This window comes from Acomys russatus, chromosome 24, assembly GCF_903995435.1.
Source record: "Acomys russatus chromosome 24, mAcoRus1.1, whole genome shotgun sequence".
Taxonomy (NCBI): Eukaryota; Metazoa; Chordata; class Mammalia; order Rodentia; family Muridae; genus Acomys; species Acomys russatus.
The window spans coordinates 57,657,222-57,685,195 of NC_067160.1; the positions used below are offsets into that span (position 1 = coordinate 57,657,222).

A 27,974-nucleotide genomic window follows, 5' to 3' on the forward strand; every position below is an offset into this window, starting at 1 on the left:
GGCTGGGAACTAGAGGCAGGGAAGTTCAAGGGAGCAAAGGGTGGTGTCTCAGCCTCCTCCATCTCTACCAGCCATACTCACAGTGTACTGAGGATGGGGGCCATGTTGGTTAGGGAGCCCAGGGTCCTCAGGACATGATTGCATGACCTCTGACCTCCAAAGGCCCTTCCCTACTTAACCCAGGCCTGGCTTAGTACCTTCAGATGGAGCAGGAAGGGTGACCCCAGACCAGGGGACCCACTTGAGGTAACACTGTGTTCCGGCATGCCCTGTCACCCATTTTCACGCACACCTGATTCGGGCAGCACTGGGAGGCAGAGACTTCGTCTCCAACTGTACCACAAGGTCTTGTCTGAAGGCCTGGACCTAATTTCACATCTCATTTTCAGTCCCTTCACAGTGTGTAGCCTAAGGTGTCTGTGTCAGACTAGGAGGTGGATCTGTACACTAGACTCCCCCTGCCACTTTCTCAAAGACCCCCTGTCTGGATGCCCCCTCCTAACCCCCCAGCTTTCCCTGGCTTCATAATGAGACAGAAGCATTTTAGCTGACAACTGTGGCCCTTCCTCCTGCGCCCAGGACCCTCCCCTGCTTATATCTAGGCTTCTTCCTCCCCCCCGCCCCCCGAGTCTGTCCCAGACCTCCCTCCCCTCAGTGCCTGCCTTATCCCTAACTGGACGACCTTCCCCCAGCCTTCTGCCCTATAGGATTCTAGGATCCCACACATTGGTCCTCAGGGCTCGAGGCTACCATCCAGCCATCTCTGCAGCCCAGTGCCCTGCCCCACCATTCTAGGCGCCCCTGTACAAGTTTAGGGCAAGAAGGTGGCATGGCCCTGGGGGATACTCAGTGTCAAGGCAAGCTTAATAAACACACCCCCTCATCAGAATCCAGCTTCTTCCCCCCTCCCTGTGTCAGGATGAGCTGAGCTGGAGGGAGGACCATCTGTTTCCCTTCACACTCGGGGGCGGGGAGTGGTTGGGGGAAGGACCCCTCTTTTCACTAAGGGAATGATGTTTCCTTACCCAGCATGACCTATGTTGACCCATCTTCCATCTAGGGCCTTACTGAGCAGCATAGCCCAGCATCTCCCCCGGCCCTTAGTCCTTCTGTGGAGGATCAGGGCAACACTCTTGTGGTCCTCTGCCAGGTCTACCTTGTAATTTTCTGACTCTCATTGTTGGGGGGGGGGAGCAGGGAAGATGAGGGCTCTGCCAGTGGTAAGGGGGCTGCTGATCACAGCCATTCTGGGTGTCGAGGCAGCTAGGGGCTTCAGACAAGGAGGACTCACCTTCCCAGGCTCTCCGGAGATGCTCCTGGCTTGGCTGACCCTCAGAGACCGGGGTCTTGACCCAGTGTCCAAAGAGCGGGATCCTGGGGAGAACGGAAAAGAACAGGTGGACTTTGAGGGGAACATGGGGTGCATTAGAAGAGGAGACTTTGTGATTCTTCTAGAAGGGTCCTGTTCCTTGTGCTCTCCAAGACAGGTCACGCCTCACAGAAGCCTGGACTTCGCAGCTGCCATTGGTACGTCACCTGAAGTCACTGTGGTACCTGGTCCTGCCCTTTGTCCCTATCTTATGCTTGGGCATCTTCCTGGATTCAACCCTTCACTGATCCCTGACCCTCCTTGGTCCCGTGCCCATTTCTCCAAACCACAGGTCTCAGGACAAGCAGGTGCATGCATTTGGAAGTTATCCCTGAACTTGCTCAAGGCAGATGTAGCCCCCACTATTCTCTGTGGGTGGGTGTGGGGTCCTACCACTTGCCTCTCTATGCTGGATTTTCCACAACCAGCTGTCACAGTTCCCTCATGTGGCAGGGGGCCTGGGAACTGGGTCTCACCTGAGTGGAACACACATAGTGACAAACTTGTCCCTGAGCTCGAAGGTTGTCACCCATATCTAGAGTGGGACCCCATCGTCCCTCCTGAAGGTGTGGCCCATCAAGCCAAGGATGAACCACTTTCCTTGGAGCTGTAAGACTAGCGACAGACAGGACCAATCCTCTCCTACCCGAGACGTGGCACAGGGCCGTGTCTGCTGGAATGGCAGAGACCTAGTGACTGTCAAAGCCTTGGGGTCACCACATGCACCTGGAGGGTTCCGAGGGCTATGAGGAAGGTTGGTACCGGCCTGACCTTCCTGTTCCTTGCTCCTACCCACGGGAACTGGGCCAGCTTGACCAGGGTTCACGGTCACCCCTTCCTTCCCCAGGCTGGGCAGCAGACAGATCTTGTGAAAAGGCAAGTTGGGGCCCGGGACCCTTCTTGGGTCTTGGGCTTGCATCTGCATCACCACCAGCAAGGTGATGCCTATCTGCAGGAGTTCCATGTGGCTGGAGGGGCCTGATCCTGGACAGTGGAGTCCTGGGTAGCAGTGGTCTGGCAGGCCCTGGGTAGCAGTGGTCTGAATACAGGGTTATTCAGAGCTGTTGGATTCGGCCTCTCACTGAGCTTGCTCTAGCCCTGTCTCAAAGCAGGCAGCTCCTGTCTCTACATCCAAAAGGGAAAAGACTATGCTCTATTGACTCTCTCACACTCAAACACAGGGCTCCATTCCACAAGCACCTCCCCAGCCCTTCCTGCCCACAGTCATCTCCTATGCTCTCTGTGCCCCACACTGTGTGAAAACTGGCACGGAGCTCAAAGCATCAATCTGGGCAGGATGACAGCCAAGACCTATCAGGGTCCACCGTGTGCACAGCATAAGTGGCCACCCCAGAGTCCACCCACACACGTGTTGGTCAGTTGGGCACGGGCTCTGCATCCACTCCCACCCTCCCGCCTGGGAGCAGATTGAGCTGTTCTTTGGGCTAGGCGAAGAGGGACAGAGTGTGCTGTGCCGGAGCTGGCCCAGGGCCACCTGCTCAGGCCCTGTGGCCAATCTGGGCCATGGCCACTCTTGGGCTACTGCCTCCTCCCTCGCAACCTCCTCCTGTACCTTTTACTCCCTCCTGACCTCGGCCTTGGATATAGCCCTCAGCTGGCCCTGATGCCACCAGCCTCTGGCTGCGGTGATTACCTGAGGACCCTAGAAGTCTCCTCTTCTCCACTTGCTCTGAGAAGTGGTTGCTAGAACTCACCACAGTGGCTCTGACGCGTGCCCCTGGGCAGTACCTTGGGAGACCCTGAGGACCAGCTTAGAGGCTTCCTAGATGCGTTGGTGGTCCAGTCCTCAGTACTCCCGTATGTAGGCCAGGAAGCCACACTGCATAACCAGGTTAAGAAGTGGCCACCCACACAGTAACCTGGAAAGAAGGTCGCGCAGGTGTCCCTCCTTCCCAGGCCAGGGATGGGCTCTGGATTCGGACTTCAGGGAGCATTCCTGTCTTAGCCCTGCCCAAGATTATAAAAGGCCAAACTCTCCTGTGGCTCCCACTCTCCCTCCCTCCCTCCCTTCCTCCCTCTGACATCTCTCATCCTCTCTTTCTTCTTCTTCTTCTTCTTAGTTTTTTGAGACAGGGTTGTCCTGGACTCACTTTGTAGACCAGGCTGGCCTCGAACTTACAAAGATCCGCCTGCCTCTGCCTCTGCCTCCCCGAGTGCTGGGATTAAAGGCGTGCGCCACCACCACCGCCCAGCCTTCTTCCCTCTTCTTATCTCATACCTCTCTCTTTCTTGTTTCTCTTCCTCTGTCTCTCTCTTTCTCTCTCTCTGTCTCTCTCTCTGTCTCTCTCTCTCTGGGGTACCCCTCTCCCCTCTTCCTTCTCTCCCCATGCTCATTTAATACATTTCTCCATATAATATCTGTTGCCTGACATCTTATTTTTATTTTTGTTTTTTGTTTTCGAGACAGGGTTTCTCTGGGTTAGCCTTGGCTGTCCTGGACTCACTCTGTAGAGCAGGCTGGCCTTGAACTCACAGAGATCCGCCTGCCCCTGACTCCTGAGTGCTGGGATTAAAGGCATGCACCACTACGCCCGGTGCATCTTATTTTAAAAATTTCATTAAAACCCTGTTTCCATTCACCCTGTGAAAAGCATGGGAAAGCAAGCGTCAAGAGGAACCCTGACAACCCAACCTCAGGCAAAGCAAAAGATCCAACACATATCAACAACATGAACTTTAAATAAAAATGACCGAGCTGGGTGTGGTGGCGCACGCCTGTAATCTCAGCACTTGGGAGACAGAGGCAGGTGAATCGCTGTGAATTCAAGGCCAGCCAGGTCTACAAAGTGAGTCTAGAACAGCCAGGACCACAAGAAAAACCCTGTCTCAAAAACCCCAAAAAACAAAACAAAAAGACTGTAGAGCCAGGCATGGTGGCGTACATCTTTAATCCCAGGAGGCAGAGGCAGGTGGATCACTGTGAGTTCGAGACCAGCCTGGTCTACAAGTGAGTCCAGGACAGCCAAAATAACATAGAGAAACCCTGTCTTGGAAAAACAAAAAACAAACAAACAAACAAACAAAAGACTGTAGATATTCAAAGGAGAGGCAGATGTGCACTGATGAAGTGAGAAGATTGTCAGAGACCAGGAAAGCCTCGGGCTTGCTGAAGTGGAAAGAGCACACAGCAACTTGCGTGCTGCCTAGAGAAGGATTTAGGAAGGAATGTGCAAGCTGGGAGTCCTGGCCCGAGCTTGTAATTCCAGCACTCGGAAGGCTGAGGCAGGAGGATCTTGAGTGTCAAGCTAGCCTAGGCTACACAGTGTCTTTAAATATATATACAACCCCCAAAATAAACATATACAGCTAGGAAGATAATTGAGGCAAGTAGAATTTCTTGGCTGGGAATACTGGTATTTGTTTCCAGTCCCAGTGCTGGCAAGGTGCAGACAGGCAGCTCCCTGCACTGGCTTGCCAACCGAGCCTATTCAGCAAGTTCCAGGCCAGTGAGAAACTTTGTCTCAAAAAAAAAAAAAAAAAAAAAAAAAAAAAAGCCACATAACAACAACATATGGCCAGTACCTGAGGTTGTTTCTGCACACACAACCCCAAACTGTGGTACAGATACATACATATATTTTGACTTTCAAACTGTTTTAGATTTGCCCAGAAAATGTGGGAGTGGTGCTTCTGTTAAAACACGTGACACCAGTGAGAGAGCTAACAAGGTCACACTAAGCAATGCTGAATGTTGAGATGCTAAAACCAGGCAAACTCCATACTCTAACCAAAGCTCTAGCCCTGGAGTCTATACAGAACAAAAGCAAAAAGGACAATTTCCTAGCTCATTTAATGGGCTTGTGCAGTTCCGTGTCTGGAATCCAGACCCACGGGGGGGGGGGGGTGTTGCTTTGTGGTCGGTGGACTCCTCTGGGCTGGGGCAGTTCTTTCAATTATTCCTTCTCCCTCAGCCATGACGGCACTGGACAGTGTTGCTCAGGTGTTTTGCAAAAGTCCCTCTGTCCGGGTTTGTCCGGTGTTTTTCTGGTGACTGGGGTGATGGTTTGGTGAGAGCCTTGGAGGTTCTTGTACAGGCTTATCCAGAGCCCACCTGCAGCTTGCGAAAGATGCTCACAGCTGGCTTTGTTGATTGGTGACTCTCCATCATAAAGAGGGGATGAGGAGGGCCGTTAGACCCTTACCTAAGTATCTAGTCACTCCTAACCAGCTGTCTAAGAGTCTTTCCTGTATGGCCCTGGGTCTCTGAGCAAGGCAAGCCTTGGGGGGAGAGGGGGAGAGGGGAGACACACCTGTGCAGGCATGGGAAGCTCTCATCCACGCTGGGTGCAGACTTTCTGGTTTGGCAGCTTTGGGTTTACACTCTTGTTGGTAACCCTCACTCAGGCTCTGTTTGTAAGCCCTGTCAGGAATGGTGGTTTGTCGCTGGGACCTTAGGAAGCAGATGTTGCTTGGTCTCATTTCCCAGTGTCCTCTGGGAGGACCTACATGTGCGCAGCCCTACACTACGAAGTAGACTGGCACCCTACCTTACTGGCTGCTAGCCTCTTCTTTTTCAGCATTTTTTCTTTCTTTCTTTCTTTCTATTTATTTATTTACTGTGTATACAATGCTCTGCCTGCATGTACACCTGCAGGCCAGAAGAGGGCACTAGATCTCATTATAGATGGTTGTGAGCCACCATGTGGTTGCTGGGAATTGAACTCAGGACCTTTGGAAGAGCAGCCAGTGCTCTTAACCTCTGAGCCATCTCTCCAGCTCTCAGTGTTTTCTTATTAACTATCTTATCTATATCAATATGAACTCCGAGGATGAGTACTTGTTTTGGGCGGTATAACCTTGCTCTTCCTTATTCGTTGTGTTGCTTAAATTGTTTCAAGATGGTCGACCTGAGAGAATGCGCTGGGACTGCCCTTGGGGAGGAGGGCAGAAAGAAGTGCTCAGGTGTCTCTGCGTTGGCTCGATGAGTCTCTGTGACACAACTCCATTTGAGGGTTTGGGTTTTTGTAATTTTTGGTAAGTTATAATGTATGTGTGTGTCCAGAAAACCATCACCACCATGGCAGTCTGAATGAAAAAGGCCCCCACACAGAACTCGGGAGGCAGTGGAAGGTGGATCTCTGTGAGTTTGAGGCCAGCCTGGTCTACAAATCAAGTCCAGGACAGCCAAGGCTAACACAGAGAAACCCTGTCTCAAAAAACAAAGCAAAACAAAACAAAACCCCACAACAAAAAACAAAACAAACAAACAAACAATAATAAAAAAGAAAGAAAAGAAAAAATGGCCCCACAGACGCAAAGGGACTGGCATTGTTGGAGGAGTGGCCTTATTAGAGGCTACATGTCCCAGGGGGTGAGCAATGAGGTCTCAGAAGCTCGTCAGGCCCAGTGTCACTCTCTTCCTGCTGCCTGTGGATCCAGATGCAGAACTCTCAGCTCCCTCTCCAGCACCATTTCTGCCTGCATGCCGCCATGCTCCCACCATGCTGACAATGGACTAAGCCTCTGAGCTGTAAACCAGCACCAAATGCTTTCCTTTATAAGAGCTGCTGTAGTCATGGTGTCTCTTCACAGCAATAAAACCCTAAGACATGTACCTGACGTTCCACAAAGAGTTCTCCGTCAGGAGGCAGAGGCAGGTGGATCTCTGTGAGTTCAAGGCCAGCCTGGACTAGGTAGTGAATATTGGGGTTTGCTCTCACTCAGTTCATTGCACCGAAACGCCAGCAAGCGCTTCGCGGCATCTACCGCTAGGGGTCGTGGCATTATGCTGCCCTCCACAGTTGATGACCTTTCATCAGCTGGTGGACATGGGTACTACTTCAGTTTGGTGCTATCACACGGAAAGCTGCCAGGAACATTCAAGCACAGGTCTCTGAAGGCCCCCAATGCTTGCTTCACTCCTGGGAAACTCAGTGTGGAGAAGTGGAGAGGCACAGTCGGGACCGAGGCCCACCCAAAACCACAGGAACGAAACGGCAGCCAAGAGTGTACTCAGATTAGATGGGGATTTCTCTCTACCGTAGAAACTTAGGCAAAGTTGTCACAGCATGGGGATCTCCCATCTGACGCTAAGCCAGGCCCATGCTGAGCGCCCACATCATAGCAAGGGACCACCTCTCTGAGCCTCTCCTGAAGGATGTGAGCCTCACTGTCCAGGTGGCTACAGCTAGTTGCAAAGAGAATAAAAGAGCATGGCCTGATGTGGGGACACCACCCGGTACTTCCTTCTGCTTCTCTTTTTTAAAGACTCATTTATTTATTAAGTATACAGTGTTTTGCCTGCATGCATACCAGAAGAGGGCATCAGATCTCATTACAGACGGTGGTGAGTCACCATGTGGTTGCTGAGAATTGAACTCAGGACCTTTAGAAGAACAGGCAGTGTTCTTAACCTCTGAGCCATCTCTCCAGCCCCCACCACTGGGTTTTTTGTTTTTGTTTTGGTTTTGGTTTTTTTTTTTTTGGTGTTTTGTTTTGTTTGATACAGGGTCTCTCTGTGTAGCCTTGGCTGTCCTGGACTCGCTTTGTAGACCAGGCTGGCTTTGAACTCACAGCGATCTGCCTGCCTCTGCCTCCCGACTACTGGGATTAAAGGCGTGCACCACCACTGCCAGGCAAGGCAGCCACTGTTGCATCCACACCATCTCCCTGAACAGCCCAGTGCCGCCGTCCCCAGCTCAGGATTTTGAGAGGCCAGAAACTTGAAGCAAAGTGTCTCTCCTTCAGAGCCCCACAGTTGGCATGAACACCAGTAATATAGAAGACCCATGATGATGAGTCCCCTCCCAGCCAAGGGGCTGTAAGTGTGAATCACTCTGGCACACTGTACTTTGGAACTATACCCAGTTGGCTCTTTGGGCAAGTTCCGGCCCTGGGTCCCGGGGACTCCCTGTCCAACCTAAAGTCAACCCCCCTGTACTGCCCAGCTCAGGTCATCTCATGGCCACAAGGATGCTGTGCCATGATGGCCATGTGACCCACTGCCTCTTCAGGGTCCCAGGTCTAAGTGGTCTCCTGTGGGTCTGTCATGCAGGAGGGGGGATCTCTGTCTCTATGAGAGTCTCTCAGGCTTTTCCTGAGGCCCAGACCTAGTGTGAGATCTCAGGCCCCATGGCAGTCTGCACATCTCTGGCGCCCCCACTTGGCAAGTAGCAGGCATTGGCAGTGCCTTGGAGTAGCTGTTGGAGCAGTACAGTTTCAGTCACGGTGGTGACATCCACAGGTACTCAGGCCTGGCGCTGTTCAGCCTGGGGTATGTCCAGGTCAGTGCCCTCTGCCAGGCCATCCTCCATGCCCACCAGGCTTGACGCCAGCTGAGCCCTGGTTTCCCCAGGCCAGACTCCGACCCTGCAGCCCTGTTACCAGCTAGTCCAGGATCAGTCTTAGCCTCAAGCCATCTGGGTTGGAGTTCCTTCAGACCACAACAGTAACCAGGGTGGGGTAGAATGGGAGCAAAGCGATTCTTCCCTGACCACAGGCAAGCCCTTAGCCAAGCTGATCAAGCATGCTGTCTAATCATAATAGTCCCCCAATGTCCAGGCATGCCAGGGGACCGGGTCCTGTTGCTCTGCACCTACCTTCCAGATAACGCCAGGGTAGGCTCTAGTCCCACCCAGGAGCTGAGGAGGGACCCAAGGGCCAGGGAGAGACTTGATTTTTTTTCCTGAAGGAGATGTGAGGGCTGTTGCTGGTGTTGTCTACACTGCCTACCCCCCGCCCCCGGTTTCCCATTCAGAGGGTGGGCTCATCTGGTCAATCCTCTCCCTCCTTCCAGCCCTCCTTGTCAGCCAGCCCACCCCCACATCCTTCCGTGTCTCAGCCTCAGCTCCCTCTCTGCCCAATCCTTCATCCAAACTTTCAGCTCCCCAGATGGTCACCTATCTGACTCCTGCTGAGGGGTAAAGGGCTCCTGCCTAGTCTGGGGGGCGGGGCGAGGGAGGGCTGTCTCTATCATTAGCTGAAGTCAGGGACCTCCATACTTCTGCCACTGGCTTCCACTCCAGACTGAAGGGCCAGGACTAGACCCCCAAGTCACTCACTTTTAAGCATGGTGGGTGTGTCTAGGCTAACCAGAGGCCTGGGGAGTGAGGCGGTTACATGGCTTTTGTTTGTTTGCTGAGATGGGGTTTCTTTGTGTAGCCTTGGCTGTCCTAGACAAGCTTTGCAGACCAGGCTGGCCTCGAACTCACAGTGATCTGCCTGGCTCTCCCTCCCGAGTGCTGGGATTAAAGGCGTGTGCCACTAAGCCCCACAGCTTACATCCTTTTTTTTTTTTTTAAGATTTATTTATTATGTATACAGTATGCATCAGATCTCATTATAGATGGTAGTAAGCCACCATGTGGTTGCTGGGAATTGAACTCAGGACCTCTGGAAGAGCAGTCACTACTCTTAACCACTGAGCCATCTCTCCAGCCCTGCCCCCCAACAGGTTACATCTTTTTATCCTTCCCTCTGGACCAAGAAGAGCAGAGGGAACCCTAGATCACTCCAGCAACACATGAGTCCTGATCCTGTAGGCGTCTCCAGGAAGCTTCATGGCGTGAGACACACAAAATAAGTAAAAGGAACGCAGTGGGGACAGGACCAGGAAAAACAGGTTCCCCTGGGGAAAGGGTACCTATAAGACCCGCAGGAGCCGGGTGTGGTGGCGCACACCTTTAATCCCAGCACTGGAGAGGCAGAGGCAGGCAGATCGCTGTGAGTTTGAGGCCAGCCTGGTCTACAAAGGGAGTCCAGGACGGCCAAGGCTACACAGAGAAACCCTGTCTCAAAAATACCAAAAGAAAAAAGAAAAAAAAAAGACCTGGAGGTCTTAGGACCAAGAAGGGAGGCCGGGAGGGATAACTAAAAGGGTCTCCAGAGAGGGCCACCCTGTGGTGCTGGGTCAGGTCTTTAACACACCCAGTCCCCTGCCTAGCTACTCATGTCCACCTCCAGGAAACTGCGGGTTCAGCCTTAGAGCCCAGCAGGCCCAGGTGGCGATGGGAGGGGTGGCTCACGGGCCTGGTCCTCCTTGGCCAGATGACCCCATTTCCCTTCCAGCAAACTGCAGGCTCAGCTCTGAAGCCCAGCAGGCTGGTCCAGGCCCAGCAGGCCCAGGTGGTCATGGGAGGGGCTGCCCACAGGCCAAAGTAAAGAGATCTATCCGGCCACCTGGCAAGGCCTGAGGCCTAGATTTGGTGTCCAGGCAGAGCCAGACAGCTATGAATGATACAGGGTCTAGAAATGGAACCCGGAAGGAGACCACCCTCACTTGGGGAGCAATGCCCAAGGCTGATTCCCACCCCGCATCTAGCTGAGGATCCCAGATGAGACTAAAAAGTTTCCAACCCCAACACTGACCCATGCCGGCCCCGCACACTAGCCCCTGCATTCAGACCACCGATTACCATCTGACACACCCCAGCTCCTGCACACTGACCCCTGCATAACGCTTGTGCATTCTAAGCCCCGCACACTCACCTCTGCAAGTGAAAGCACCCCGGAAGTGCCCTTCTAGCGTCTCACAAACATGGCTCCCTCCATATTAGGAGGTCTCTACTTTTCCTGGGCCCCCCCCATTTCCATCACTAGGGAGGGTGTGGAGGGCCCTGAAGGGAGAATGAAGCAGGCTGGGGCAACGAGCCAACACTTGTGCTCAAGGAGACCTCCTCATGAGACTCCATGCCTCCTCTCTTCCAGCTTCCCCCATGTATGTCATCAGGATTTTTTTTATTTCCAGAAGTTGGCTGGTTACTCTGTACTTCTGCAGAGTACTGTCCTTACTGGGTCTGAGTCCCGCCATTTCCCCCTTTGGCCTCCCTGGGGTCTTTTCTGTTGGCCTTTGTCCAGCATATGGCCAAGGGCGAGTCCACCTGTTTATGGGAGACGTGCATCCTTTAGAGACAGTTTACACAGAAGGGTTTTGTTTTCAAAGCAAACATTCCAAAGAGGACTGGAGTGGGCTGCCAGGACATGAGACCTTCCTAGGGCTCCTGCATTGTGGGCTTTAATGTTTTTGGAACATTTCTGAGGTGCGTGGCATATTCCTGTAAGCAGCCCTTTCCCCCTGTCAAATCATGGTGAACTCTATCTCTTTTGGGGGTGTTTCCCCCATGATTCCCATAAAAGGAAGTGTGAAAACCACATGCAAGTGGTATTCTACTGGTGTCGGGTGTTTTGAGGATCAGACGTTCTGTTTGTGTTGGAGAATGTCCCGGTGTCTTGGTTTCCGCTGTAGAAAACAACCTCACCGCAGCTTCAAGGATGTGTATCGACAGAGGGGATTCTCTGTCAGGTCGTGGAGGAGCTCAACAGAGGCCATGCTGCTCTTTTTTTTTTTTCTTTTTTTAAGAAGCTGGGAGTTTTGTTTTATTTATTTATTTATTTTTTAAAGATTTATTTATTTATTTATACAGTGTTCTGCCTGCATGTTAGTGTGCACGCCAGTACAGGGCACCAGATCTCAGTATAGGTGGTTGTGAGTCACCATGTGGTTGCTGGGAGTTGAACTCAGGACCTTTGGAAGAGCAGACAGGGCTCTTAACCACTGAGCCATCTCTCCAGCCCTAGCCATGCGCACTTATGTCGGGACTCAGCCCCCTCTGCTACTGCATCCCAGCTCCAGCTGGGTCAGGCAATGGTGATCACCGCTGGGTTAGAACCCCCTGACTTGGGCACATGGGTGGATCTTCTGACACACCGGCACAGGATGGTCAAACTCCCTTTCCTACTGCGGGTCTCCCTGCCCTCCTTTCCCCCCGATTGTGAGGACAAATACAGGGGAGGGATGGGGCAGGGACCTGGAGGGCTATGAGCAGGATGGGATGACCCAGGACTGGCTGAACTTTTGTGTGGGTCGGGGGGCATGGAGCTTTCCAGGGTGGGCTGGAAATCATTGGCTAGAGGGCTGAAGTACTGAGACACTTTATTTACATGGGGGTGTGGGGGTGAGCGGTGGCATTTCAGAAATCCCAGGTGCTTGCTGGGAGAACGGGGAGAAAGGGAGTCGAATCTGTCATTCCCCTAAGGGCTACTCCTTACCTCCACCTTGTGGGATATGGGCTCCCCAGATCAAACAAAGAAGAGGGGGCCCAGCTGACAAAGGGCACCAGTAATTTTGCCTCAGCTCAGGCCTTCCCTGTGGGGCCAGACATCGACCTTAGCAGCAGGGGGGGGGTGTCCTGACGCCCACAGGGAAGGCTTACGTCATAGATAAGGAGACCAAGCCATTTGGCAATAAGCAAAGAGACATCTTGTTAGTGGTGGTGTTCTTTTTATTTATTTATTTACTTATTTGGTTTTTAGAGACAGGGTCCTGGACTCACTTTGTAGACCAGGCTGGCCTCAAACTCACAGAGATCCACCTGCCTCTACCTCCCAAGACCTGGGATTAAAGACATGAGCCACCATGCCCAGCTCCTCAAGGATTTCTTTACAGATTAAAACTGATATTCTGTTTATTTAGACAGTGAAATAAAACAGTTTTTATGTAATTTTTTATAAAATAAAATATATTACATGTATGCCATACATCTTACCGGCTGGAGAGATGGCTCAGTGGTTAAGAGCACTGTCTGCTCTTCCAGAGGTCCTGAGTTCTTTTATTTTTTCTTTCTTTCTTTCGGTTTTTCAAGACAGGGTTTCCCTGTGTAGTCACAGCTGTCCTGAACTCACTTTGTAGACCAGGCTGACCTCGAACTCACAGCGATCCACCTGCCTCTGCCTCCCGAGTGCTGGGATTAAAGGCGTGCGCCACCACGCCCGGCTTTGTTTCGGTTTTTAAAAGAAGCAATGGGGCTGAGCCTGCTCTGTTGTTTGGTGGGCCTGTGCTATTGCTTTCTGTTCCCTGTGACAAAATGCCTGACAAGGAGCCATTTAGGAGAAGAGAGGTTAACTCAGCAGCAGGACCTGGAGGCAGATGACCACGTGGCATCCACAGAGAGGGGGGAGGGGCAATGAATGACAGGCCTCAGCTCACTTTCTCCTTCCTACCTCACCCGACGTCCCAGTCCATCCATTCATACATCTACCATCCTCCAGCCATGCACGCATCTATGTATGCGTGATTCAGCCAACCAATCACCAGTCTGGTCATACAGTAAGAGCTCCGCCTGCCTCTGCCTCACGAGTGCTGGGATTACAAGTGTGCGCCACCGGCGCCTGGCTTGTACCTGTCACTTTCTCCATGAGAGCCACCATCTTGGATACATCTGGGACACAATTCAGGCTAAAAGAGTCCAGGTCTCCCTTGTCGTTTGATTTGGAGGTGAATTGTGTCCCAGGCCTCTACAGATGGTACCCCTGAGACTGGAATGGGGCTGGTCTTACTGCTGTCATCAGGAAAGGCTGCAGGTCTATACTTACCATGCCCTGAGCCCTGTTCCAGAGTGGGCTTGGTTTCTGCACAACTTGCTCAACAGGTGAGGACACACACCACTAGCCGCGGTATGGGGAAGGTCCTACTATCGGAGCGATTCTGAGCACTCCCACAATCTCTGTGCCACCCTCTCGAGGCAGTAGAGTATTTCTAGGAGGGTGAAGTTTAAGCCTGGTGGGCTATCTCTGTATGCTACTTGTGCCCTGTCAAGGCCAAAGACTATGACGTCATCTCTGTGGCGGCTCTGGGTCATGAGCTACTCTGCCTGTTTATTGGGACTGAGATGGGCTTAGGTCTGGGTGGGGCCAAGCCATAGGCTACTGTTGTAGACTGGGCAATGTGAATGTTGTGCTGACAAGCTCCTTGTAGGTGTGCATTGAGCTGGGATGCTTAGATCCTGAGCCCATTACACTGGACCCTCTGTGCCTCTCTGGTTCCCTAGAATAGGAGTCGGGCCTGAAAAGGTTTGTCGCCTCATCCCACAGGAAGACCTGCCTTTGCTCCTTTTCCAGCCTGGGGCATCAGCATCAAGGCTTCTGCCTGCTCTGGGGCTCTAACTGTCCCTGTCTGCCATCTGGAGCCCAGTGCTGTAAGGGCCTCTACCACCGGTGTACACCCACCTACCATCTACGAGCATGCGGGCCTGCCGCTGGTGTGCACCCACCTACCACATACCAGCATGTGGGGCCCCAGAGCTTGACTAGGCACAGGTGTGGCTCGTGATCTCACAAAGCTGGGAGTCAGGGGAGGCATGGAGTCTTGTTGTGGGGGTTGAGGAGCCAGTTTAGGGGTGCTCAGAAGACAATCATCACAGTCCCGAAGGGTCAGGGGCTCATGTTCTTGTCTCTCACCCACCCCCACGGTTGCCATGGTCACATACTGAAGTCATAGGCAGCATGTTTATTTGTGTTGAAAGTGGGGCTCTACCGGCCGGAACTGTTTCATTCTTCAGCAGACATGTGGATCAGGCAGCCAGTCTAATGGAGCAGACAGACAGTGTTGGGATGGTGGGCAAGGAAAGAGCAATGAGGAGACGTAGGGGGCACAAAAGGCAGGCAGATAGGAGACCAGGCAGAGAGAGGAGACCAGGCGTGGCTGCAGGGAAAGAGCTGGGAGACTTGCCCCTCCGAGTGCATCTCTGTCACCAGTCTGGGCTCCTCCAGAGGCCCCTGCATAGCACTGCCTGTCCCCACAGGATCCTAGACCTGTGGCAGATCCGATGGTATGGCACAATGAGCGTTACAGTTAGTGCAAACACGTATGTGATCACATGTTCATGGTGTGTGAGATGTGACCCAGGTGTGGCAGCACAGGCCTAAAATACCAGCACCCAGGAGACGGCAGCAAGAGAAATACAGCAAGGCCCTATCTAGAAACGACGAAGGTGTGAGCAGAATGTATGCATGTGTGAGCAGGTGTGTGTGCAAGCACGTGCCCGTCTACATGTTTATGGGCACATGCTTGGGTGTTCGAATGTGCCTGGAAAGGTATGTCCTGGAGGGGCGTAACAGGGAATGTCCTTGGACAGGGTGGGGGTCCTGATACCATCCATCAGAGGAGACAAGACAGGGCTCAGCACTGAAGCCCCATACACCTCCCGTGAGGATCTGCAGGGCGGACCTGGAGAGTGGCTATGGGACTGGTGAAGGCCAGGAGAGATGCCGCCATTGCCCGGGGACCCCAGCCCCTGCCCCCCCAGCCCCCGCCCCTTTTCCCAACATCCACTGCCTGCAGCCCCACCCCTTCCCCCCACCATCCACTGCCTGCCCCATTACCGGTCACATCAGGGAAAATGAAGTTATTCTTTGTGAGGTTTTGTGTTCTGGTTAGGCAGATGAGCTTGTCTATTATCTTATGGGGAAGCCTCCAGCTTCTACCTGTGGCCAGAGGAGCACAGCACTTGGTGATGGTGAGGTATTAGGCCCCAGGCTGGCCCAAAGCCAGGAAAGCACCACCCTGACCAGGACCCAAGGAAGCAAGGGCTTACCCAGAAGGCTGACCCTGGTGACGGTCTGGCTGCTTGTCTGTCTGAGGGACAGCACCAGGGCGAACTTGGTATAGTCCGTCTCTATGACCTGCATGTCTTCTTTGTCTGCCCCAGGCCCTGGCTCTAGGGGACACACAAGTCAGGTTCCCAAGGCAACTGTGGCCCTCCTCCTCCTGTCATTCTCACCTCCGTTGTCCACGGTGAACTTCCCTGGCTTGGTAGTTGGGGTCAGGGTATAGGACCAAGTGTTGCAGCGCTTGCCCCTGTTGGGTGGATGGGCAGAGGCGGGGTTGGGGCAGAAGGCCAAGGGAGCCAGCCAGGCCCGCCCTGGTGGACCATAACATGTTCAGCCATTCATTTGGAGGGGACTATACCCCCAGAAGCACGCAGAGCACTGGAGCCCTCCCCCGCCCCCCAGGTTTCAGCTCTGGGGGTCTGTTGGTTCAGCACCTCTGTGACCTTCCTCGGAGCCTGGCCCAGGGCCGTGCGAGGGACTCCTGCTCTCCCCAGCACAGGTCCTCAACTCTACAGGGACTTGCCATGTCAAAAAGAGAGTGTTTCGGCCAGATGCTGCGGCACACCCCTGTGATCCCAGCCCTCGGGAGGCAGAGGCAGAGGCAGGTGGATCTCTGTGAGTTCGAGGCCAGCCTGGTCTACAAAGCAAGGTCAGGACAGCCAAGGCTACACAGAGAGACCCTGTCTCGGGGGGGCAGGAGGGGGAGGTTTCTGGGTATCAGTGGTTAGCCTTTTCTGGTACCCAAGCCAATGGGCTCCAAGTTGGAGCTGCCTGCCACTGTTAAAGACTGGGAAGACAAAAACTTGCCCAGGAGATCAGGGTAACAGAACCAAGACAGGGACCGAGAAAGGGGTCCCTGACTAAAGCCCGCCGGCCTTCTGCCTCCAGAGTGGTTTAACTTAAGCTTCCATAGGTTGGGGGGGGGGCAGCATATCAGCTGGCTTGGGCTTTAGCAACCATCATTTAGCAGACTGTGCTAGATATGGCCTCTAGGTGTGGTTCCTCAGCCTACAGTGTGGCTGGGCCACACTCGGCTGCTGGAACACAGCCCCGGGTCCCTCCTTGTCTGTTTGGACAGCAGAGACAGCTCACTCACCGAGTCATGGAGTTGGTCACCTGAAACTGACTGTTGTTTTTCAGCTCGAACAGTGTGATGAAGGAGTTCAGCAAGGCCCGGTGCTCTCTCTTGTAGGTGTTGCCCGCCAGACCGAGGACGAACCACTCCCCCTGAAACTGCACGGCTGGGGATGGGCACAGCCAGCCCCTTCCCACCCTCTCCCGGGCAGCCCCTGGCGACCTAGGACCCCTCCTCAGGAGGCAGCTGCAGCCAAGTCTGCAACAAGGACACTGCAGAACCCCAAATCTGCCTTTAATCTGGCAGGTGGGGGGGGGGGATGGCCTTCCCAAGTCTCTGTTTGTCTCCACAATCAACGCAAATACAGAAAGCACAGGCAGGCCCTTTTTTGCTGGAGTCATGGGCTCACGCAGGGACTCTGGGTTCAAGTTCTGCTATGACTTCCCTGTGCAGTGCCTACAGGCCTGTGCACACCCCTCCCCCACAAGCCAGGACCCCAGCAGCTGCACCCTGTTTCTTCTCTTTGAAAGCCCTATACCTGCTTGCTTTCGAAGCTTGTCATTTGAGAAAAGCCTCGAGGCGTGGTTGGAGTCTGACCCTCCAGGGTTTGGAGGAGGGTGACTATCAGCCACAGAGCCCACCAAGGGCCCATCCCAGCGGCCACCGGGCTCCAGAGGGGCCAAAGCCTGACTGAGGAGTGAAGCTAACGGTGAGACTTGCTCAGAAACCTATTTCTTCACTGCCCACCCGGCCAGTGCTCCGCTTTGAGGCCTGTGGCAGAACAGGTGGGTGTGGAAGGAGGGCAGGGCTGACCCTCCTCGGACCCTAAACACCTGCCAGGGTCTCTTGGGTCCCAGCCAAGGAAGAAGAAGCTAGCTGGGTCCAGCTGGAGTCATCTTGCGACTCCAAATACCTGTTCTGAGTGACCCATAAGTGGGACAGAAATCTGCCCACGTCTGTTTTATCTGTCCTTCATGCCAAAGAACCACTTGTTCTGGGCAGGGGGCATGACCATTCTCCACAGCTTTTTCCCCGCGGGTCTGGCCTGCTAGCCCCCAGGCAGCCCCATGGCTGCCATGTGCTAATGCCAGCGTAGGCATGAGCACTGTCTGGTCACTGTCAGACTGCAAGGCTGGTTAGAGGGAGAGGGAGGGGCTCAGGGACACCAGGGCCCAGGTAAGAAGTGCTGGGGGGTATTTCAAAGAGATCTTCTGTGCAGAGGGAGGGGAGAAGCTGGGGGAAGGCCAGTGTGGAAGTGGGGTGTGAGAGACACAGACACAGTGGGCACAAGGCCCTATAGGAGTGGAGCTGCATGGGAGCAAGGTCCAGTGGGAATGGAGGTCTATAGGAGCGGTCCCCTAAGGAAGTGGGGTCCTATAGTTGCAAGGTGCTATAGGAGCAGGCTTCTGGGTCGGAGCCCAGCATTAGGGGCTGTGAGGCACAGGTGCCATGCTGTGCTTGGTCACAGGCTGTTGACTCAAGAGAAAAGCTGTGTAAATTATGTGTGGGTGGTTCCTGTTTGACTTTCTGGAAGGAGTTCGGAGCCAACCCAGCCTGTTCCCTGTGCTGTCTTTTCTGCCCAGAGCTGGGCACCGACAAGGGGGACTTGGCCTCACTTGGGAGATAAACAGTGGCCTGGCTGTGCTCTTTCCTGAGTCTTGGAGGCATTTCACTCCCTTTCCCCTCTGAGGCTGTCCTGAACTGGAGGCTGGGCAGCTCCTCCCACCGTCAATGTGATGGGTGGAGCCTCCAACCAGTGCCAAGTAAACACTCCCGCCATCTTGGGTCCTGTTTAGTGCTCTGAAGCTGGCCTGGGCTTCCTACAAGACCAGGAAGGGAGGAAAGCCGGGAAAGTGATGACATACCCCACACAAAGCTCGGAGAAGCAGACAGCTCCGGGTGGAGACCAACCCACCGTGCTACCCTGGAAGCAGGGCTGGCTGTCCTTCTGCCTGCCTGCCCTCCTCTTTGTCAGCCTCAGCTACCTTCATCTTTCCTTCCAACAGGGACGGTCAGAGCAAACCACTTCTATCTCCTCTCTCTGGGGTGACTCCTGAGTGTTCCCCTTTGCTTACTTCTCCCCACCCCAGGATTCTTTCCCAGGACAGACACTGCCCTGAGTGGCAGGAGGCCCCTGAGAAGGTTGCAAGCCGTCCTTGTGGCCATAGAGTTTCTGGGTGGACAGGAAGGGCAGGTGCACTACTGCTTGCTTCTGCCTCTTGAGAAAGGGCACAGCCCCTCGTGTCCAGGCAAGGCAGAACAGGCCCCCTGCAGGCCAAGTCCTCTAATCCTGTGTCCTGTGGTGTCAGGATTTTTTTTTTTTTTTTTTTTTTTTTTTGAGACAGGGTTTCTCTGTGTAGCCTTGACTGTCCTGGACTCACTTTTGTAGACCAGGCTGACCTCGAACTCACAGCGATCTGCCTGCCTCTGCCTCCCAAGTGCTAGGATTAAAGGCGTGCGCCACCACCACCTGGCCGGTGTCAGGATTTTTAAAGTTGTTTTCTTCTTGGATATTATAAATTACCTGTTAGAATTCAAAGGTGATATATAAACTATAAGGGACATTTGTGTAAAATGTGTATGTACCGTGTGTATGCACATGTGTGTATGTGGGTGTGCAAGCATACAGAGCAAGAGGACACTACTGGAGGTCCTGCCTATTTTCTTTTTTAAAATTTTTTTTCCTTTCTGCCTATTTCATCAAGATAGGGTTCCCACCGACCCTGGAACTATGCTGGGAGGCAGTGAGCTCTGTGGTTATTTTGTCTTTGCTCCCCTTTCCTTCAGTGGTGGTAGGGCAGGCAGGGTGTGCTATAGGTGGCACTGGCAAACCCTGTCTCAAAAAACCAAAACCAAGCCGGGCGTGGTGGTGCATGCCTTTAATCCCAGCACTCGGGAGGCAGAGGCAGGCGGATCGCTGTGAGTTCGAGGCCAGCCTGGTCTACAAAGTGAGTCCAGGACAGCCAAGGCTACACAGAGAGACCCTGTCTCGAAAAACCAAAAAAAAAAAAAAAAAAAACCAAAACACTTATGAAACTGAACTGTGTGTCAGTACTAAAGCTCTGTGCTCTCAGACTGGCGCAAAAGCTAATGGCTGTATGGTCCATGCTTAGCCATTCAGACCCACAAGGCAGAGATTCCAGAGGGCCAGGCTTAGCCGCGCAAGCCCAACCCTTGCCAGAGTAAGACCATCACTTCCTGTTAGGGAAAGCAAGAAGAAAGGTGCTCCTGAGGCTGGGCGGTGAGGTCAAGGCCAGGTCCCAAGAGAGCAGGGTGCTCCCGGGGGCTCTATTTTTGTGGCTAGGATAAGCTCCTGAGATTCCTCCTTCCATGGCTCCAGGTGGCTCACTTCCACCTCCAGTCAATTTTCCTGACCTCCCAAAGTCCTGCTGCCCAGGGACCTCCTCTGGGGCAGCTGTGGCCTCAAGAGCAGCCACCCAGCCTTATTGCTGCAGCTCTCGTTCCTCCAAAACCCTGCCGGCAGACAGCCCGCTCCAGGAATCAGGCAGCTGTCCTGCTAATATCGTAGCTCACTTGGGGTGTCCCAGGGCTGCTAGACAGGAGGAAGTGGTGCCCTAGGGAGCCAAGGGGTAGACAACCTTTGCCTTCCTGGCAAATGGATGGCTGAGCTCGGACTTTAGGTTCCCAGAAGGAGCAAGCCTGTAGCTATTTTGTGTCCCCCGGGGCCTGGGGCACTTGAAAAAAGCATATCACATGAACACCAGATGTCATCAGGCCTCAAGCAAGCCTCAATGTCTCAGGTGGGGGCAGCTGTGTTTAGCTAATGCCCAGCTTCCTGAAGCCCAGCCCCAGCCTGCAGAGCCCAGCAAAGCATCCCAGGAAAGGCCCAACTCCTTCCTCACAGGCCTATGCACAACCCACTTCCTGCTCCCTGTAGCTGGGAACCTTGATCTGGCTAGCGGGGAAAGCTGTATCAGGAGTTCCGTACATGTTGGGAGCCCCCATGTTCACAGTCTTTCTGTTCCCTGCTCCTGGGGTACAGCTTTCCACTCTTATGTGTTCCAGCTGCTCCCTCAAACCCACCCTGTTAGCTCCCTAGCAAGTGTGCCTCAGCCTATAGCTCTTTAGCTTCTAGGGTCAAGGGTCAGGAGGAGCCTAGAGATCTTATGGGCAGGCCCCTTTCCAGGGAGGCATCCTAGGCAGGACCATGACACACCCCCCCCCTCCATGGGCACGAAGCCAGCTCAATGGGCTGGGGTGGGGTTGGAAGGGAGCAAGGTGCTATGGAGTCAGCCTTCATTGCAAAGTGGGGAGAGAGCAAGGCCTCGGGGCTTCTAGGCATCAAAGCTATTTCTAACCTGGGACAGAATCCTCAAAATAGCCGGGTGGCCCTAGTTCCCTTCCCACCTCAAGCTAATGGAACACTCCTGTCCAGGCTGATAGAAAAGACCCAGGGCCAACTCTGATGTTTATTGAAAAGCCCCAAGGCAACAGAGTATAAAGGGGGTGCTTCTGGGGACAGGCGTCAGCGCGCTCAGAATTCTCTGGAGGCAGTCCGCTGTCCACAGCTTCTCCACCAGATGGCCTCATCGCTGTACTTCTGCAGTAGACAACAGCCTTAGTAGGGGCAGGAAGGACCTTGCCCGCAGCCCTCACCGCCAAGCCCTGCCGACCACTCACCGTTCAGGATGTGGAACTGGTCCGAAGTTTCGCAGAAACCTAGGGACCCGGGCAGTAGTAAGCGAGGGCGGCGTGTCAGCCTGGAGGCTGCCTGGGCTGGGGACACTCACCGTACTTGGGAAAGAAAATGATCTGGTCTTCTGTCAGGTTGGCTCCCCTGACCTGCTGTTCAAACACATCCAGGACAGAATCGCTCACAGACATCGAGCGGGCTATGGGATAGACAGAGTTGCGGTGGTTTCAACCGGGCAGGGTACCCAGGACCCAGCCGGGCCAGCTGTCTGCCCCTGCCTCATCTGATCCCCACACCAGCCCACGTGTAGACTCCTCCTAGAACGTACTATGAGAGTATGGGATAGAAAGGGAGTGGGGAGGGTCCGTGGGTCCATCTGGGAGCACCCGTCACCGGTGGCCCTTCCCGGATGCACGAGGTCATGTGTGGGTGCGGGACTAGGACGCACCATATAGTTTCACAGACAGCTTCCTTGCCCGCTCCAGATACAGGATGGCAAAGCTCTGGTAGTCGGTCTCGGCGACAACCACATGCACTGGCCCACGGGCCCCTGGGGCTGAAGCAGACCATAGTAGCAGCACATTGGTCCTTTACCCTCTGCCTCCAGCCCCAATCCTCCTGTGTGATGCCCTGGCCTCACCTTGGAGCAAGAAGCGGCCAGGGACCCCTGTGGCTCCAAAGAGTTGCTTTATCTGCCAACATATGCCATCTCTGGGGAGGGGGAGAAGACTGCAGTTAAGTGGAGGCTCCCAGGCTCTAGGAATTCGAACCCGGGTGGGGTCATGTGGGAAATCTAGCCAGGCCACAGAGAAGCCACAGGTAAGGTTTAGAGCCTGGGACTCACAGTTTTCGGAAGGTGCTGACAGCCATAGCTGCACCCTGGGGAGCTGTGTGCAATGTGGTGGCCTCAGCCTGGTGTCCCTGCTCCTGAAGAAATCGGCATGCAGAGCCCACAGCCACAAGGCGCCATGTCCCTGCAAACTGGGAGTACACTGGGAGGGCTCAGGACTGAGGGAATGGGACACCTTGGGCAAATCACGCCAAGCTAGGCAGCTTGACACACTCCTCCCCCCTCCCCCTACTCGCTCCCTGCTTTTACCTGCTGAACATCGAAATTGGCCTTGGCCTGGATAGTGCTGATGGGGGACATAGGCCCAGATGGCTTTCGAGCCCTTTGGCCCTGCGAACTGGCTGTCCAGAGCAGGATAACAAACAAGAGAGGCTCAGGGGACAGCATGGCAGCCCTATTAGGGACGGTAGGTCTCAGGACAGGGAGGTGGAGGGCAGCACTGTCCCAGGTCAGAGTCCACTGCCCAGTCCCACAGGAAGCACAGCCCAGGAAGTCCACATCTGTCTTCCGTTTACTGAATTCCTACCCCAAGCCAGGGTCCATCCTAGAACCTAGCCTTGACAGGAGCTGGCCATTGCGTCTCAAGTGTAAGGTCCGAGTTCACCCCTGTGCCCCTGTTTTCACTTGAGGTCAGTGCTCAACCCTTTGCATGCCAAGAACTGGTCTTAGCCCCACAGCCAACACGAACGTGCTCATAAAGCCCAGCAGCAGAGAGAGCCTCGAACCCGCCCCGCTGTGCCTGGCTCATTACTACCTTCCTAAGAGCGCGCGCAGGCGCATAAAGATACCGGGGGGCCAGAGCCCCAGGCGCAGGCGCAGGAGAGGCGGCCATCGATGCCTCGGGGCTCGTGGCGTCGAGCCTGGCTCCTCCGTAAAGACGCGGAGGCGGAGGCTAGAGCGGCGGCGGAAGCGGGGCGCAGCGCAGCGGGCGGAGGCACCGCGGTGAGTCCCGGCTTTGGCCCCGCCGTGCTCACCTGTGTCGTCTTGCCCGGTTCTCCCGTCACTTGCCTCGTGCCTCATGGCGCCTAGTCCCGCCGCTAGGACTTCCTTGGTGTCCCCTGCCCCCGGCACTAGCCTTCGTTTATTTTCTCGGGCCTGGTCCCGGTCATGGGCCGCGGCCCTGCCTTGTCCTACTTTCACCACCTCCGCGAGCCTTGTCCACTGTCACCAGGTTTTTCCCCTGCAACGTCTACACTTGTACAACCTTTGGTGGCCTTATCTGGCGAGGGATGGCCTTGGCAGGTTGTCACCAGCCTAGTCCACCCGCGCGGGTTCAGTAGGCGAATGAAGGAGCGGCTGCCCAGGCTATATGTAGCCCCTGCTGCCCGCTCGGATATTCAGAAACCTCACCCCACTTTTACCACCCTCCTGACCAGGCTCTCTCCTGAGGCCATTGACCAAAAGTCAGCCCTGCGGCAGCAAGGTCATAGGCAGGGTCCGGTACGGGGCACTTGGTCCTTACTGCCAGAAGTTGCACTGCCACTCTGGGCAGCCCAGACCTGTTAGCCTGTCTTGGTGTTCATCTGTCCCTGGGCCCTGGAGGAGGGCGAAGGTGGCAAGCGCCCCCCCCCCGAAAGGTATGAAGGTAGGGCCACCTCCCATTCTTCAAGGTGCACCTGGCCTGGTAGTACTTAGATGCTCGCTGTCTGGTCCAGCGAGTCCTTTCTTTGGTGCCCCTGGAGAACGTGAGGTCGTGCAACCTTACTGTCAGGTTGTGTTGGGGCAGTGCTACTGAGACACCCCCCGCCCCCGTCCCCCCCTCGCACATGCTCAGTGCAGTGGAATTCTCCACTTGGCAGTTGGTGGGGCTTGGAGGAGCAGCCAGCACTGCCATGTGTGGGGCTCCAGACCGTCAGTTTCTCCCTGGGGTCGGGAGGTAAAGAGACCTGGGCTCAGAGCAGCCCCTGGTGGGTTTCAGGACCGTCCGGGCAGAATGTCACGATGGATGAGGGGGGCATGCCCCTGCTCCCCGACAGCCTTGTCTACCAGATCTTCCTGAGCCTGGGCCCTGCAGATGTGCTTGCCGCTGGGCTGGTATGTCGGCAGTGGCAGGCTGTATCCAGGGACGAGTTCTTATGGAGGGAGCAATTCTACCGCTACTACCAGGTGGCTCGAGATGTGCCCCGCCACCCAGGTCAGTACCCACACATCCCCTAAAGCCTGCTGCCCTCTGGGCAGGAGCTCACAGCCCAAGGACCTCAGACATGGGCCACACTGGGAAGAGGGAGTCACTGTGAGCAAAAAGGCACACCCTGTAGTTGAGACCTATGGAAAAGGCCCCGGTAGCCACACTGTCAGCTCTTGGTCTGTATTAGTGAGGGAGGCTTGCGTGCAGGAGTGACACTGTATTGCCCACAGCGGCCACATCCTGGTATGAGGAGTTCCGACGACTCTATGACATGGTACCCTGTGTGGAGGTGCAGACACTGAAGGAGCACACGGACCAGGTCCTGCACCTCAGCTTCTCCCACTCGGGGTACCAGTTTGCCTCCTGCTCCAAGGACTGCACAGTGAAGGTGAGGGTGCCTCTCCCACGTGGCAGAACTCAGTGGGAAGAGAAGCCAATGGTGAGAAAAGCAGAGAGGGCCTTAAAAAGGGGCCGGAGGTCTGATCTGGACCGCGTAAGACCAACGCTCAGAGCAGCGCTGACCCCTCGCCCCTCCAGCCCTCTATGTTGGTAGGGTGTGGCAAGAGTGGGTGTTAAAAGCCTAGGATGAAATTCTTGACGCGTGAGGACCCAGCACCCTCCGTGGAGAGAGGGGCAGGACTCCCTGTGTTGCCCGGGTAACCTGGCCAGGTAATTACCCAGCAGCCTCTCTGGTGCAGATCTGGAACAATGACCTGACCATCTCGCTGCTGCACAGTGCAGATATGAGGCCATACAACTGGAGCTACACCCAGTTCTCCCAGTTCAACCAAGATGACTCACTGCTGCTGGCCTCGGGGGTGTTCCTGGGGCCACATAACTCCTCCTCGGGCGAGATAGCTGTCATCAGCCTAGGTGAGTGTGGCCACTGGGTCGGCTGCTGTCCTCTTTCGCTCTGATGGCAGCCTGTCCAGCTGTGGCCTTTCCCCCCGCCCCCAGACTCTTTCGTCCTGCTGTCCCGTGTGCGAAACAAGCCCTACGATGTGTTTGGCTGCTGGCTCACGGAAACCAGCCTCATTTCGGGGAACCTGCACCGCATTGGAGATATCACCTCCTGCTCAGTGCTATGGCTCAACAATGCCTTCCAGGTTCAGACTGGGGCGGGGACAGGCTGGGCAGACAAGTGGGGCGGGGCAGGGAGCTCCAGAGGAGGGTGGGGCGAGGCAGGGCCCAGGGGTAGGCTGGTTCCCAGGCCCGGTCCCCTGGCCAGCACCCACCTGTTCCGGGCCTTGGCTTGTGTCCCCCATAGGACGTGGAGTCAGAGAACGTCAACGTGGTAAAGCGGCTCTTCAAGATCCAGAACCTCAATGCCAGCACCATCCGTACAGTGATGGTGGCTGACTGCAGCCGCTTTGATAGCCCGGACCTCCTGCTGGATGCTGGCGACCAGGCTGGGCTCCCTGCCCGAGTCTTTGACCTAGGGAGGGACAGTGAAGAAGAGGCCGCTGACCCGGGTTTGCACACCTCTGGTTCTGGCCACGTCAAGGAAGGCTTACGACGCATGTTGGATAGCGTGTTGGAAGGACATGCACAGCTGTCAGACTGTGCACTGGAGACCAAAGTGGCTGAGCTGTTGGCCCAGGGCCGCACCAAACCCCCAGAGTGCAGTGACACGGACACCAGGAACAAGTACCTCATCTTCACCACTGGCTGCCTCACATATTCACCACATCAGATCGGTAATGGTGGGCAGGGCAGGGCAGGGTCTGAGACTCCCCAGACCAGCAAGTCCAGAGGCAAAGCTTGGGACACCGCTCTGGCCCTGGCACACTTGATCTTGTGTAAGAGTGCTGAAAACCCGGGCAGGGGATTGGTCGGCAAGTGGCCACGTGGGCGACTGCGCTAGAGTCTGTAGAGAGTGGTTGTGGAGCCAGGGCAGTGTTGTTGGATCGGGAGTGCCTGGTGGTCTTGTCCTTGCAGGCTCTGGATGACCCCTCACCCTGGTCTCCATGCAGGCATCAAGCAGATCCTGCCGCACCAGATGACTACAGCAGGGCCCGTGCTGGGCGAGGGCCGGGGCTCTGATGCCTTCTTTGATGCACTGGACCATGTCATTGACGTGCATGGGCACATCATTGGCATGGGCCTGTCTCCTGATAACAGGTGGGCCTGGTGTGCCAGGTGGGGCACCACAGGAGGCCCTGCATCTAATAGCATGCTTGTACCTAACGTGTGTCCCTGGCTCAGGTACCTGTATGTGAATAGCCGTGCATGGCCCCCTGGCTCAGTTGTAGCCGACCCCATGCAGCCACCACCCATTGCAGAGGAGATTGACCTGCTGGTGTTCGATCTCAAGACCATGCGGGAGGTGAAGCGGGCTCTGCGAGCGCACCGTGCCTACACGCCCAATGACGAGTGCTTCTTCATCTTCTTGGATGTCAGCAGGGATTTTGTGGCCAGGTGTGGGCTCAGGCGGGCCCCAGGGCTTGGGTTCGGGCTTCAGCAGGTGGGTGTGGGCTCATCCGTTTGCTATCCCACAGTGGGGCTGAAGATCGGCATGGCTATATCTGGGACCGCCACTACAACATCTGCCTAGCCAAGCTGCGGCACGAGGACGTGGTCAACTCGGTGGCCTTTAGCCCCCAGGAGCAGGAGCTCTTGTTGACAGCCAGCGATGATGCCACTATCAAAGCCTGGCGCTCACCACGCATTGTTCGAGTCCTCCAGGCCCCCCGGCCCCGCCCCCGGCCCCGCCCCTTCTTCTCTTGGTTTGCCAGCCATAGGCGCTGAAGGCTTCAGTGATTTGAGCCATTGGGACCCACTGGGAAAAACGATGCCCTGTGGTTCTTTACTGCACTGGGATGTGCAGTAGCTCTTTACTGCACTGGGACAGAGTAGCTCATAGCAGTAATGCCTTAGGAGGGGTAGCCTGACCCCAACACACACACACACACACACACACACACACACTGCTCACTCAGCCATCAGGCTTAGCACTAGGGTAGCCCTTGTTGGCAGCACTAGAGATCCCATGTTAGCCTCTTGGCCAGCTTGGGGGTACACAGGACACTGGAGGCCCTGTTCTTCACCTACCCTCTTCCCCTGGGTTGGCAGCTCACACAGCTCCAAGCTGGCCTTTGCCTGGGTACCTTTCACACTCAGCAAAGCCCCACACCTTTGAGTGTGCCCTGAGTGGCAGGCCAGAGGCTCCGGGCTCTGGTAACTTGGTTTGTGCTACTGATTGGGATGGCCTGCAGTGGTCCATGGGTGCTGCATGCTGCACTCATTACCTGTTTGGCCTGAATAAACAGTTGGCAACAGTACATGCCATCTAGTCTGTTTCTAGGGAGGGGCCACAGGCCTTGCTGGCCGCCGTCATCCTGGTGATGTCTGCCTCATGGGGCCTCCAGGAGGCTGAAGAGTGAGTGCTGCCTCAGGTGTGTGTCTCTTTGACTTGAGATGCCTGTTCGCGGCTGTGATTGAGTGCTGATAGATACCAGAAAATGGACACAGCCCAGCCTAGTACAGAGTCTGAAGGAGGGTGGACCTTAACACAATCACACCATCCTCAGGAGAATCCCCAGAGCAGGGTAC

General features: G+C 55.0%; 3 protein-coding genes across 5 annotated transcripts; 1 reads left to right on the forward strand and 2 right to left on the reverse strand.

The window, feature by feature from the left end:
* Positions 1-64: 64 nt before the first annotated feature.
* On the reverse strand, positions 65-17,907 carry Lcn12 (lipocalin 12). Its single transcript, XM_051166306.1, has 7 exons — positions 17,329-17,907; positions 16,812-16,948; positions 15,886-15,962; positions 15,700-15,822; positions 15,466-15,589; positions 1,292-1,374; positions 65-87 (listed from the first exon to the last, which is right to left on the reverse strand). Exons 1-7 carry the CDS (start codon positions 17,440-17,442, stop codon positions 65-67), a joined length of 681 nt encoding a protein of 226 aa, XP_051022263.1. The 5' UTR covers positions 17,443-17,907.
* Positions 17,908-21,206: 3,299 nt separating this feature from the next.
* On the reverse strand, positions 21,207-23,041 carry C8g (complement C8 gamma chain). 2 transcript variants are annotated; one of them, XM_051166336.1, is made up of 7 exons: positions 22,544-23,038; positions 22,289-22,425; positions 22,085-22,155; positions 21,893-22,000; positions 21,542-21,643; positions 21,432-21,470; positions 21,207-21,351 (listed from the first exon to the last, which is right to left on the reverse strand). In XM_051166336.1, the coding sequence occupies exons 1-7, from the start codon at positions 22,679-22,681 to the stop codon at positions 21,338-21,340; spliced, it is 609 nt and encodes a 202-aa protein (XP_051022293.1). In that variant the 5' UTR covers positions 22,682-23,038; the 3' UTR covers positions 21,207-21,337. The 2 variants fall into 2 exon arrangements, with proteins under 2 accessions (XP_051022293.1, XP_051022294.1); XM_051166337.1 differs by lacking the exon at positions 21,542-21,643 and having other exon boundaries at positions 22,544-23,041.
* Positions 23,042-23,110: 69 nt separating this feature from the next.
* Fbxw5 (F-box and WD repeat domain containing 5) lies at positions 23,111-27,237 on the forward strand. 2 transcript variants are annotated; one of them, XM_051166338.1, is made up of 9 exons: positions 23,111-23,236; positions 24,213-24,428; positions 24,653-24,810; positions 25,121-25,295; positions 25,380-25,528; positions 25,690-26,119; positions 26,396-26,543; positions 26,628-26,840; positions 26,921-27,237. In XM_051166338.1, the coding sequence occupies exons 2-9, from the start codon at positions 24,236-24,238 to the stop codon at positions 27,168-27,170; spliced, it is 1,716 nt and encodes a 571-aa protein (XP_051022295.1). In that variant the 5' UTR covers positions 23,111-23,236; positions 24,213-24,235; the 3' UTR covers positions 27,171-27,237. The 2 variants fall into 2 exon arrangements, with proteins under 2 accessions (XP_051022295.1, XP_051022296.1); XM_051166339.1 differs by lacking the exons at positions 23,111-23,236; positions 24,653-24,810 and having other exon boundaries at positions 24,309-24,428.
* The last annotated feature ends 737 nt before the right edge of the window (positions 27,238-27,974 follow it).